Source organism: Typopeltis vanoorti, chromosome 5, assembly GCF_054136105.1.
Source record: "Typopeltis vanoorti isolate ZY-2024b chromosome 5, IOZ_Tvanoo_1.0, whole genome shotgun sequence".
NCBI classification, from domain to species: domain Eukaryota; kingdom Metazoa; phylum Arthropoda; class Arachnida; order Uropygi; family Thelyphonidae; genus Typopeltis; species Typopeltis vanoorti.
Window position 1 is genome coordinate 118,214,806 of NC_143553.1, and position 14,634 is coordinate 118,229,439.

The 14,634-nt window shown below is 35.2% G+C and overlaps 1 protein-coding gene across 1 annotated transcript in view; it reads right to left on the minus strand.

Annotated features, from left to right (window-relative positions):
* Positions 1-13,801: 13,801 nt before the first annotated feature.
* LOC150106747 (protein Flattop homolog) overlaps positions 13,802-14,634 on the minus strand; it is a 64,691-nt gene continuing 63,858 nt past the window's right edge. Inside the window, exon 4 of the mRNA XM_090393467.1 lies at positions 13,802-13,941. Within this exon, the coding sequence (XP_090249593.1) occupies positions 13,802-13,941 (140 nt within the window). The remainder of the gene's footprint in view (positions 13,942-14,634) is intronic.

A 14,634-nucleotide genomic window follows, 5' to 3' on the forward strand; every position in this document is an offset into this window, starting at 1 on the left:
TCCAAGCTGTCTCCTAAGTTTATCGTAATCACCAGTCTTGTGCTGCCACATATATTTTTTTTCTTCACACAAGTGTGCATATGACTAGCCACAATCCATGTGATCGCTTCATGATTACTCTCACCAACTGGAGAGAAGTGCGAAATCCCAATCACAATTATGTCCTTTGATGAAATGATCAGATCTAAAATTCTTGATCCTCGCATGCCCTCCTTTATATACTGCCTGAGATGATTGTCTCTCAAGAAATTAATTTTCTTTATTTTCAAATGCTATCTCTTCATTCCAGTCTATACCACTATAATTAAAATCACCTATAATAATCACTCTACCCTTGTTCACTATACCAAGTTCTTTATATATTTCTTCATTACCACCTTCCACATTCCCTAGTCTATAGCAACATCCAACTAAATATTACTTCCTGTCAACCTCCACCTCACTGCCACAAAACCATTACCACTCTTTCCCGGTGTATCTTATGTGGACGTAATTCCTCTGATATTATGAGCAGCACTTTCTCTCCTTTTGTGTCCTTTATCCATGCAAAAAACACTATCTTTCTGTTTTTATTTCTGTCAGGATGTTGGGGTAAATAAACTAGATCAGTAACAATTTCATTTCCCTTATTTCTGATATTCCTTGCATTTGTAAAAACACAGCAGTTCACATAAGCAGAGTGGATATTAGATCCAGCATTATTTCAAAGCCGAATGTAGAAACTATGAAAGTTTCGTAAGTTGATCAGAGGAGCTTTTGGGGAATACATTCCTCACTATTCATGAGTTGCCTTAGTTTGGGCTACTTAAAAGACATAAGTGCTGTCCAAGTGTGTATATATTCACCTTTTATTAGTCCATTTTGATAAAGTTTCACTGTTCTGACAGCTGTTTCAAACTGGTTGGTTCTCTTCAGAGACCAAGCATAGACACTTGGGCAGCACCTGTCTTTTAACCTTGCAGAGGTTGGGGTCGAAAAAATTGCAGTGTAGGTCGCGTGTATCTGAGAGATACACTCATTACTAGTATGTGCTAAAATGCGATAAAACTTTAAAAAACCATTGCAAATATAATACATGATGGTTTATTTATTTTCAGTTACAATCTAGAAATTATTGAACAAAGAAAAAAAACAACTAAACCAATACTATGCTGACATAGGAGTTTGTGGTATCTCTCAGATACAATTTACTATCGATTATCACTTTTGCATTTGACACTTATCATCCTCATCATCAGACTTGAGCAAAAAAATTCACTGAATCTTTTCAACATCTGATGGATTATCCAATCGATATTTTTTTCCAGCCATTTTCAACAGTAAATAATAAAAAACAACAACTAAACAATACTATACTGACATTGGAGGTCACGGTATCTCTCAGATACAATTTACTATGAAATATCACACACCTTTACATAACACATATTATTAAGCCAAAACTGATCGCATAAACAGTGTGGAATATCACTCATAATATATGCATGCACAGCTACTCATGACCTCCAAGCTATACACTGGATATTGTAAGAATATTTATATTAAACAGTTTGTTTGTATCTGTCAGATCAGCCACGACCTCTGCAGGGTTAAGTAGTCCACACTAAGGCAACTCGTGAATATCGAGGAATGTATTCCCTCAAGCTCTCTGGTGAACTTACGAAACTTTCATAGTTTCTACATTCAGTAGAAACAATGCTGGATCTAATATCCACTTTTCTTATGTAATTTTGTATCACTGAACTGCCTTTTGCCTCTTTATTTTAGTAACAGCCGTTCACTTTTAGGCCTATATCCAGTTCTGCCTAAGCCACTTGCTGGCTGTGATTTTCCCATCACGTCATTGCCCAATCACATTTATTACCACTTACATCCACCCAGTGTCAACTACCTCACTTGCAGAAACCTTTTTATAATATGCTATAAGATATTGTATATAATAATAAAATATTTTACTGCTGGTTTTAGTGTGGCAAAACAATGGATAATGTTAACATTAGATGATGAGTGAGACAAAAAAAAATTGATTTCAAAAACATGTAAGACCAAATAGTCATCAATAAAAGTGTCAAGGCTAAAAGGAAGATGATAAGCATCAGTAGCTGAAGAATTAAGTCTGTAAAATTACCCTGCTGCCTGTAATCCTGTAGTTACATTTTTAAGTGTGTGGATCTCAGCTATTCCCATTAGTATTATTGCCCATTTTCTACAGTCTTTTAACACTTTGCACACTGTAATGATAATTATATGTTGCTACAGTAATCATTAAAAACATTCAAACATGACAAGGCCATTCAAAAATGATCACATTAATTGTTGCAAATTATATTTATTAATGTGATCATTTTTGAATGGCCTTGTAAATTAGTAGACTTTTCTAGGTGTACAAAACCTGTCACTTTTGTGCAAGACAGCTAACTCACCTTCAGTTGAAAAGTGTTCAAAAAAAAAAAAAAAAGTTTCTACTATCCTGGTTGAGATCTAAATCTAGGTTATTAAGTAAGTTGCAAGGGAAAAAACCTAGTATCTTATTCCTTGTTGTGTTGCTTTTTTTTTGCCCCCAGAGTCTATCTTGTAAGTCGAATCTAATTTTGGTCATCTTATAAAAAAAGGGATATCATCTGTTTCATTGTAAATGACATTGCATGATTGCCAAATTGAACTAAACTTTATTTCCATCTTAAATGCTTATGACTTCACTCAGAAGTATTGTCCCACATGACAAACTTAGAAGAAAGACAGTACTGAAAATAGGACTAAACTAAACCAACCAAACACAGTGTGAGAAATGATTATGTTGAATGATCAGTATCTCTCATCCATTTGCTTACTGTAGAATTAAAAAATAAATGAAGGAAACAAATAAGAGAAGTTCCAAGGTTGATTAAGCAAAACATGTGCTAAAATTTTAATAATAGTATTCTGTCATTCTGGCTGATCGTTGGAGTATTCTGAATGGTAGCATAGGTTTCATAGACTTCTTAAATTTAAAAGTGACCATAGTGGTTGATCTTCCATTTGACCTTATGGTATTGAAAGCAAAATATGGTCTCACTGACCACATTTTGCTTTAAGGAAGCTCAAGTAGTTGCATTATTGGGTATGGCTTTGCTGTCCTACCAGTTTGACTGAGGGTTACAAAAGAAATATCAAAAATTTAATACTTCATACTGAAAGATGTGGTTCGGTTAAAAGAATTTAACACTTAAATTCAGCCCCAATGTGAAAAAAAACTACAGGAATCTCCATTTCTAAATAATGACCCATAAGAAAATAAATAAAAAAAATAAAAATTTAGATGTTTAAGTTGTAATAAAATATAAAGATGCATATTTTGTTTTGAAATGTATGGGTATCCTTCAAATTATGCAGAAAATTTTCACTTCCTTTCCATCCTTTAAAGATTATTTATCTCACTTAGTCTGTCTAGGAATTTATGGTATGTATATATATGCCTTGCTCTTTTAAGTGACATTATTTCTTAGAATGGTAGGATAGCAGCAAATATACACTTCCAAACACAAGGACAATATCTACTCTCACTTTAGAAATATTTCTCTTAATTTTTATTTTTTAACCTTCATAGGTATAACTCACATCTGATGATTTAACATCTTCCTTTGAGCCTAGAACACTTATAAATATTGCTTTTTTTTTTCACATCCCTTTTATCCACCATTATTTCTACTGTATTATCCCCCCCCCCTCTCCAAATAAAATAAAAAAAAAAAAGTGTTTGCTAGTTCTGCTGTCTTATCAGTGTCACTGTGTTGGACAATTAAATTCATTCAGTTATAGTATTTTCACATATTCAAATGTATGCAATACCTACACAAAAACTCACTGTAAAAATTGTTTTGTTAAATAATTTAAGTATTACATCTGCCAAATCCATGTTTATGATAGTTCTTATATTAATCAGTTAATAAATTAAATATTATTGGCTTGGACATAAAGAATGTTTGGATGTTCTGTGGTACATCTTCCCAGTTCTTATTAAAAAAATCTTAATGCACATTCCAAGATATTTTGAGTATTAAATTTCACAATACAGTATATAAGAATTTCCATTAATGATGTACTCTTCTCAGGAATATGTTTTGTGTGTTTTCCATCTCATGACTGTGTTCCTTATATGTTGACTATATTTAATATATTTTAAATGCATTTTAAGAATTTTAGTAACTAATGTAGAAAACCGCAGCACATTTTAAGTATGTTATATTAATTATTGTATTATACTAGATCGATATAGTTAACTGCATTCTCTCTTTATTAAAAATGAGCAGCTCCAATTTTTATTTTATGATTGTTTTTCTATACAAAAATCTTTCTGTAAATCCTTTTCATTTTAAATAGTAATCTTTTCAGTAACAGTGACTTAAGTTATGAGACTCCATGAATATAATGTTTGAGATTCATTACTTAGAAATAGATTGTGCCTTTTAGTGGAGTTCAGTGTAGCCTTCAGAAATATTTTTGAATGAACAATATTTTTAGAGTTTCAGTCTTTGTAAATACACATGAATAACATTGTATGTATGTATGTATGTATGTATGTTTTTAAAGAAAAAAACTTCAACTAACTTGTTCTTTGTGTGTTTTTCGTATTCATTAATGTATATCATGTTTACCTTCCTATCACATCTAATCATCATCGTTTTTAAACTGTATGAATAATTGTCACCAAAAGTAGTTGTAAATTTGCAAATAAAATTTTGTTGAGTATGTAAAAGAAGACAAGCAACTCTGTTACTGTAATCTCAGTTCCTCAGTATTTTATATATTCAAGAAAATTTTTAAACAAATTTTGCTATGAATTTTTAAGATGTGTGGAACTTTAAACAACAAAAAATAATTATAATAAATAAATAAACTTCTATTTATTCCATATGAAATGTCATTTAATGTTTTGAACTGCAGTATTTCTTAATAAATTTCTTGGGATATTCACACTCATCCTTTTGCTTTAAGAAATATCAGCTTTGAGTAGATTAATCAATGCTGATATTTTGTAAGGGTAATGTTTATAGAATTATAACTGAATAAGATGTGACCACTGCAGGATACCATGATAGTGGTATGTAGTTAAATTTACATTACCAGCTTCTGATCAACATTTTTTTCTCCCAGATTATTCTGTTACTTGTTGGGACTCCAAGAATATACTTTCTGATCTATAGCAGCAACCAACTATATATTTCATCCTATTGGCCTCTATCTTACACCATACAAACTCAAATGAACTAGTCCCTGCATCCCTGTCCTCCTGCTGTACTGTTTCTCGTTTTGGTTGAATTTCTTCTTGGTAAAAATCCTCCTTCCTTTCTGTTCCCTCTTTACTCTCTTAAAATATTATATTCTTTGAATTCTATCTCTAGATCATTCTCAGTCAAGTAAGTTTCACCTGATGCATATAACTTTTGGCCAAGTTGAGCTAATCAATGCCCAAAACTCCTCTCTCTTATTCCAAATACTTCTGGCATTAGTATACATAAATTGCAATAGCAACCTTTGTTACACCTTGTGTTGATTATCCCATCAAAGTGAAGAACTTGGGGAACTACATTCAGAATGGTCATTCTCACACTTACTCACCTCTAGGTTGCCTGGACCCATACTCATCTGCATCATAAATTATATCATTTAGGAAAATTAAAAGGAAATCTGTAATACTTCTTTCTCAAGTTTTTATATCCACTCTGTTCAAATTCTGCATATTCCATCAGCTGGAAAAAAGAGCAAAACAATAATCATTGTGGTAACCTAAAATGGTTACTATGTTGCAATTGGTTAGCAGCTACTTCATTGTGTGCCTGATTGCTTTCTAGACATAAAATGACATGTAAGTATCTTGTTTTCTTATTGTTCATATCTCATTTATGAAAAAATCCGTGTTAATCAGGAAAAATAGGCATTTGTAACGTTCTCTCCTAAAAGGGTTGCTTCAAATAAAGAATAAGAAACTGTAGACACGATCTATGTGTATTCTGCCTTTCTGTTCAAACTTTCATATGGCTGTGCCTTATAACAAATCTTATGCTGCATTGGCTGTCATGCAGAATAATCAGAGTCGTGGTCAGGGCTTAGCCAGAGGATCCTCTTCAAGAAGTATATTATACTCTCCAACACAAGTCAGCATTACTGTAGGAATACAGAAGACGTGATTGCAATAGTTCCTTTATCTCACAACTTTCAGCTTCAGATGAACTTTATATAGGAAAAAATGTGCAGCTACACATGGGTACTCGACATTGTCTGTAGTGAGATGGAGAGGTATACAATTGATATCCTAGGAATTGCAGAGATCAAGTTATTTCAGAAGGCAGGATGATGAGCTAATCATTTATTAGGAGCTAATTGACAGAGTAGCTGTGGTACTAAAGAAAGATCTGGCAAGAGTTTTTCTTGGTTATAAGTCCATTGACAGGATACGTTTTATTGACTTCATGGAGCAGTTAATGATGGGGAAGAGAGACTGACTGTAAGTGAGCAAGAGGGATGTATGGGGAGTTGAGCAAACTAGATGTAAATAAGGCTGTGGGACTTGATAATATATCTCCACATATTCTGAAGGAACATGACAGGGAGTTGATGCCGGCCTTGACATATTTTTTTTAATATGAGTCTTGCACTCGGTCAACTTCCTAAGAAGTGGAAGGAAGGTAAGATTGTGCCACTTCATAAAGGAGGTGATAGAACTCAAGCATCAAACTATAGGCCTATCTGTGTGTCAGGTGTTGTAGTTAAGTTGTTGGAGAAGCTTGTGAGAACTAGGATCCAGAATTGGGTTGACAACAATGGTATTATCTTTGATGGACAGCATGGATTTGCTCAGGGAAGGTCATGTTTTAGTAATCTATTTAGTGACTGCTTCCATGGAGAAGGGTAGGCTTTTGATAGCTTACTGCATGATAAGTTGATAGTCAAACTAGAGTGGATGGGGTATTAGATGTTAGATTGGTGCATTTGCTTGGAGACTGGCTATCTGATAGGTATCAACAAGTTGTGTATGGGGGAGTGATATCCAGGAAAAGGAAAGTTACTAGTGGTGTACCTCAGGGGGTCTGTTTTAGGGCCATTGCTGTTTAACTTGTATATTAATGATATTGGTGAAGATTTGGATGGAGATATTCAGTTGTTTGCAGATGATGCAAAGTTGGGACGAATCATGAAGAGTAGAGAAGATGTTGTGGCCTTACAAGAAGTCTTGAATAATTGGGCACGGGAATGGGGATGCGAGTTCAATGTTGCAAAATGTAAGGTTCTAAAATTTGGAAAACAAAATTGGGATGCAGAATTTATGCTTCGTGAGGATATATTGTCGGAGGTGGAGGAAATGAGAGATCTAGGGGTGATAGTGGATAAGGATCTGAAATTTAGGGGACACATAGCCAAAATCTGAGAATGATGAAGTCACTGACTTGTAGAAGTAGGGAGATTTTTGTTCCATTATATAAGGCTTTGATAGGCCACACATGAACTATTGTGCCCAGATTTGGTCACCTGGTTTTCAGAAGGGTGAAGTGATGTTGGAAAGGGTCTAGAGGCAACTGACTAAGATAGTTTCTAACCTCTGGAATGTCAAGTATGAGGAAAGATTGAGAAGATGCAGCTTGCAGAGTCTGGTGGACAGGAGGATGAGGGGAGATATGATAGAGACCAAGTTATTAAGGGATTGTTATAGGATCAATGCTAGAGAGTTCTACAGAAAATAGTGGGAGATCAGGAGAGAACCAGAGGTCATCCCTGGAAACTGTACAAGGAGGGTGTGAGTAGGGGAGTGAAAAGCAGGTATTTTTCATGCAGAGTTGTGAATGATTGGAATGCCTTGCCTGAGAGTGTGGTGTCTGCAGAGAATTTGAGTGTGTTTAAAGCACAGTATGATGAGCTGTGTGTGTGTTTCATAAAAGGACCTCCTAAATCAGTCTTTGACTCAGTGGGATCTTGGGTAATAATAATTAGACTTCAGGCTTATCCTATCAAGCATGGTTGTTTATGCTTCCCATATAATAGGCCTGATGAACAGGGGAGAGAGAAAGAGAGAGAGGATTCTATGAAACCTATAAACTGGTTAGGACTGCCTACCAAAGAAAGAACATTCTTTTAATATCAGGGGATTTCTATGCAAAAGTTTCACACACCATCAGCTAGTAACAGCCAAAATAAGACTGAAGTGCCAAAACATTTTAGGTTAGTCCTGTCCCTAGACTGGATGACAGTAATCCCCAGTGGGTTCACAGAAGAAGGATGCTCTTTTGAAGACTAGTGAGGAGAACACATCTGAAATGCTCCGGGGAAGGAGTCAAGGTTATAAAACGGGATACAACTAAGAGCATAGGGCCAATTATTATTATTACGGGTATCTCCATGGAGTCAGTAGACTCATCGTGGGAGACCCAAACTATCAAAACAGTATCTATCATATCTCTTCTTGAATTCATTTACAGACGAAGAACTCACAACTGAGTCAGGCAATTCATTCCACTCATTTGCCACCCTCCAGGCGAAAAATCTAGTTCTTACACTTTGTTAACCACACTTTTCCTTAATTTCCAGAGATGACCTCTTGTTCTTCCATCACTATCACACAGCTGAAATATTTCCCCTGCATCAATCTTATAAAAACCTTTTAGTAATTTAAATGTTTCTATCATATCCCCTCTTCTCTCCCTATCAACAAACCTCTGCAATCCACAAGCTCCCAGTCTATCAATGTAGGGAGCATTTTTTACATCACTCTCCTCTGAACCCTCTCCACAACCTCATCTCCAAGGAATCCAGGTGACCAGACTTGAGCACAGTAATCCAAATGTGGGGGTATCAATGCCTTATAAAGGGGAATAATAACCTCTTTATCTCTGGATGTTAGTGTGCTCTTCAATAACCAAGTAATCCTGTGGGCAATCTTGGATACCTTAGCAATGTGTCTTCTGAACTTCATCTCCCTATCCACCAACCCCAAGTCCCTAGCCTCATCAATCTCTTGGGGTACTCCATCACTGTAGTACACAGCTGGTAATCTTTTAATCCCAAAATGTATAACTTTACACTTTTCTACATTGAACTGACATCCATTACCTTTTGCCAGTTTATTTAAATCATCCTGCAAACTCTCGAACATCAGCTTGATATTTTATTGCACTACCCAACTTTACATCATCAGCAAACAACTGAATATCTCCCTTTGAGCCATTTCCTGTATCATTTATGTACAAATTAAATAATAACAGCCCAATCACAAAGCCCTGAGGCACACCACTGGTCACCTGCCTCATCCTAGACTCTATTCCTCTGCATCACCTGGTATCTCTCCCTGAGCCATTCTCTTATCCATATCACCAGTTTAGTATCCATCCCCATCTGCTCCAATTTGCACAACAGTATTCCATGGGAGAGGTATCGTGTCAAAAGCCTTAGCAAAATCCACAAGTACCACTGTGTAACCATTTCGTTTGTCCAACTCAGATGTCATTCTATTCTAAAAAGTTAATAAATTGCTAAGGAAGGATCGACCTTTAACAAAACCATGTTGGCCACTATAGAGTATCATATTTTGATTCACCCATTCTTGAATTTTGTCTTAAACCAACTTTTCCAATACTTTTGCCACCACTCCTGAGATGGTGATTGGTCTGTAATTAACTACTGTAATCTTAGAGCCACCTTTATACAAAGGAACAACTTTGCCTTTCTTCCACTCCCTAGGGACCATACCATAGTTCAAACTTAAGTTAAATAACCAAGTAAAAGGCACTGACAATTCCTTAGCGCATTCACTCTACACCTGAGCTGATTATTATTTTCTGACACCACCAGGGAGTCCAAAGACTCATTGATGGAGATCATCTGCTCTACAACTCTCTATCTCCACCACTAATTCACCAACTACATCAACGCCATCTACTGCCCGCTAACCACTCCGCCAATTCCATCTAAACCTACAGCAGTATTTGCATTTAAATTCTGCAATATATATTAAGTTCCTCTGATTTATTAACTTCAATTCTCACATTAGAGATTGCTACAGGTACAGAGATATCCTCACTTGGGTGATAGACTTTTGATAAGTGATCACTCAGTAACTCTACTATTACATCTGAATTGGTCACCTAAATACCATCAGCACCAACTAAGGTTATCCTTCCAAAGTCATTCTTCCTTTAATTACCACATAGCAGAAGAACTCTTTGGGATTACTCTTGATCTCCTTGGCTAAGGTGTTCTCATAATCTGATTTAACTTTTCTTACTATGCTAGTAACTTTCCTAGCTTTAGCCTTGTACTGCTCATGGGTGTACTGATCGCCTTTCTCCTTGTAAATTTTCCGAAACATTTTCTTTTTTTGCAGATCAAGCCTGATACTACTACTACTACTCATCCATCTAATGCCTACCTTGTTTGTCTTCCTGACCATATGAATACATTCTGATGTTGCCTTCCTCAGATGCCTGCTGATTTTATCCCATGCACTGCTAACCTCTTTCCCCTGCAATACCAAGAGATCCATGGATCTCTGATTCAACATGGGATCTAATTGAAAGCATATAAGAGATTACATAGAGAAGGCAGAAAACACAAGGCAAGACAAGGAAAAATATTTGACTAAGAAAATGAAAAAGATAGTTCCAGATATGAGGAGGTGCAATTTTAAAAAGATCTTTGAGTTAATTCATGAGCTTAAGCACCAAGATTAAGATCAAACTGGATGTGATCAAGGACAGGAATGGAGCAGATATTAGTAGAGGAACAAGAAATCAAATTTGAATGGAAAAAGTACTGTGATGAACTTTATAGCAGAGAGGATAGGAAAATTTGGAAGAGCCAAGAGTTCCCTTACCAGGAGAATTTCCATTTGGATGGTACAGATGAAATCCAGGCAGAGTTAAGGTCAAAGTTCCGGGATGGAAGAATAAAAGTGTTTAATAGATTGATCATAAGGATATGGAAAAAAGGATTATGGCCCTGGAGACTGGAAGAAGTCATTATTCATACCATTTCACAGGAAGGAAGATATGAAGGACTGCAAGAACTATACAGTTATTAGTACAATTTCTCATGCAATGAAGATTTTATTAAAGATCATTCTGGATAGGATTAAGGTCAAAGCAGAGGATGCCTGAAGGAACAAGCAGGTTTCAGGAAAGGTATACCAGAGATTCAGATTCTTTTACCTTAGACAGATCACTGAGAAGTATAGAGAGTTTAGCAGTAGATTAGCAGACTTTCATAAACCATTCCAAAGCCTTTGACTATTCAGTATGTGAAATTGTGGGAAGCAATGAAAATAATGGATCTTCAGTGCTTTAACAGGTTGATAGTTAACTTGTATAGTGAGCAAGAAGCCATGGTAAGAGCAGGTGTTGGATTAACTGATTGGCTTCAGGTTATTTAACTGGGGATTTTGGTAAGGATGCCTACTTTCTCTTCACTGGTTTAATATCTATGCTGAGAATATAATGTGTGTGTAGCACTGGATGAGCTGAAGACAGGAATTAGGATAGGTGGCAGATGAGTAAGCAATCTGATGATATAGTACTCTTTTGTAATGACATGAAAGAACTAGGATGAATGCTTGACAGAGTTAATGAGATCAGCAAGAATAGAAGACTTAAACTCAATCCTAGCAAGACAAAGATTATAGCTCTTGAAGGAAACACAGGGAAGATCTTGAGAAACATACTTTAATGGAGAGGTTAATAGACAGATCTACTGCTACAGGAACAAAGCTGAGGATTCTGAATGCAGCTGTTTTTTTCAATGGCGACTTATGAATGTGAAACATAGAACCTTGAGACCTCTGATAGGAAAGAATAACTGCTTTTGAGATATTGTATTAATGGGAACCTGAAGATCTTGTACACTGAAAGGCAGACAAATGAATGAGTGCTAAAAAAAGATCAGTAAAACTCCTTAAGAATACTAACAGAAGAGAGCTGAAATACTTTGGATACACGGAATGGAAGAAGAACTTCTCAAAACTGACAAGACTTCCTGGTGAGAGAGTATATGGTGCATCACTGAGCAGAGTGACCATATGGCATCTGTGATGACCATTATAAGTATGGTAAATATACAATGCTTTGTAAATATAAAAAAAATTTACACTATTTAGCATAAAACATGCTAAACATGACATTGTGTAAATAAAGCTAATAATGAAACTAAAACCCTCCCTTCTGATTTCTCTATTCATCAACTAAAAATTCTCACTCCTCATGGACAAGTGGACAAGTGCATTTTTCAAGTTCTACTCACAGAAAATATCCTTACCTGTAATATCCAGTGTTTACACTACAAATAACAGTCCATTCACTATAACAAACATATATTATGTTGAAGATTGTTATTTGTAACATGGATGCATCACATAACAAACAGCTGTAGTCTGTGATACTTTTTTTTTTAATTAAAAGCAGGCAATAATTTTAATGAGTTCAGGATGTAATATATTATGATCCTGGGATTAAGTAAGTTAATAAAACCAAGAAATGACTTAGAACCTTAAATGTGCAGTAAATAATACCTTTAAAAGTGCCATGTAGTCTATTTAGTTGGAACCAATAAATTAAAATTGTTTTAACTCACTGTTTCTATTCCCAACCTGAAAATGGGCAACTACAAGTAATCATGCATTTTCTTTAGATTATGAAGAAAACAACGTAGAAATAGAGCACTATATACCCGAGAAACAATTCTTTGATGCAGTCAGCTCATTTTGTAGTAAGAGCCTCTGGCTATAATTCTCGAGTAAACCTTAGAGAATACATGCAATTAAGAGTTACCATAAACTGCTTTGCAGTCTCATCCTAATTCCAGTCAATCAACTAAACAAAGCAGTTCAATCAGAAAAAAATGACACATTCTCCCTTGATTGGAAGAATCTGTCTGGAATCCTTCACAGAGATATGAGAACTATTTTTATGCTTTTGCCAACACTCAGTTAACAGGTCTCAACTGGAGATAGGTAGTGGCTTTCTTCCCCAGAAACATGGATTCCTCCTAAAAAATAAATCTGGCTGAAAACGCATGTAACAGCCATACCATCTGCACTCTTTAGTCAGTAGGGTATGGATTCAAATTCCACTTCAGACAAGGGTGTTTTTAACTGTTAGGTAATTCCTATTGCTTGTATGAGACCACTGTCACACTTACCAGAGACCTCAAGTGTACTTGAAAGAGTACTATTTTTATGTGACTCTCACTCAAGAACGAGTGCAACCTATAAAATATTAGTACCATGGATGATTTAAGGATTTTTTGTATATATTTTGATTTATAGTTTTTACACAATCTAAATACCTCTAGAAACCAAACATGGAACTTTTTCAAGCTACTTCAGGTTTCAAATAAGCTCTTTGGCAGTCTCACACAAGGCAATGAAATTCATCTCCCACCTAAAAACAACCACAAATATCCATGCTGATAACATGAATTGAACCCACAGCCTGTTGGTTGGAGAACAGATGCACTAACCACTTATCCAACCAAACCAACAAAGAGCAAGATTGGTCTCTAGATTTCTGGCTTATCTAAACCTTAAAAGTATAAAATTTAGAACTTTTTTATGATGGATACACATAAAAATAAATAATTAACAGTGTAATAAAATGAGGATTAATGGTCTTAGTTATTCCACAATAATAATTCGAAAAAGTTCAAGCTACATTTCAGAAAAGCTTATAAAATTAACAAATACAGTGTATAAAAAAATAATCTGAGGTTTGTGTATCTTAGAAGAAAATACAACTTCACTTTATTTATTTATTAGCAAACACTAATGGTTCTGTAAGACATTATTTTATGCAGATGCCAATCTAGCAGCTCTCTGTTGTTCTTTTTTGCCATTGTCAGCTGGTACACGAGTTGCTTGAAACCAATGAGCACGATGAGCCTTTACTATCCAGACTCCAGGATTAATAGTAACACCACGTATTGTACCTGGAAGAGTTAAGTCCACTTTTGTGTAGCTTGTTGAAAATGTAATAGAGAAAATAAGTTTTCAAATAGTCATTAAAATTCAAATATTAGCTTTTAATGGGTTTTGTTTAGTTGGGCTGCAATTTTTTTTTTTTCCTTTTAAGCTATTAAATTTACGTACTCTGGAAACTATATAATATAATAGGAAGTGCCATACCAAAACATGTGGAAAGTTGAAATTTGGGATGCATGTTACTATTAAAACAGAAGAAAAAAACGCTGACTAGAAAAGGAAAAAAAAAGTTTGATTGGTAGTTGTAATAATAAATCTACATTTATTTATATTATTATAAATAAATGTAGATTTATTATCACAACTTCTATCATACCATCTCTCCATTGGGTCTAAAGACTCATTATTTACATAATGCCTAGTGCACTTCTCCCTAAACTCATTACTAACAAAGCACTCATGACTTCTGGCAATTATTATTATACCCTCCATGGAGTTGGCAGACTCATTGTGGGAGGTTCATTCAACTGACAACATATTTATCGTACTGAATCTTAAAATCCTTAACACTCCTTGCATTAACAACATATTCTGGTAGTGCATTCCATTCACTGACAACTCTCCATGTAAAAAAATATACTCCTCACACTCCTCTTTCACCGCATTCTTGCATAACTTCCTGGGTTCTTCCCCTCTCACCT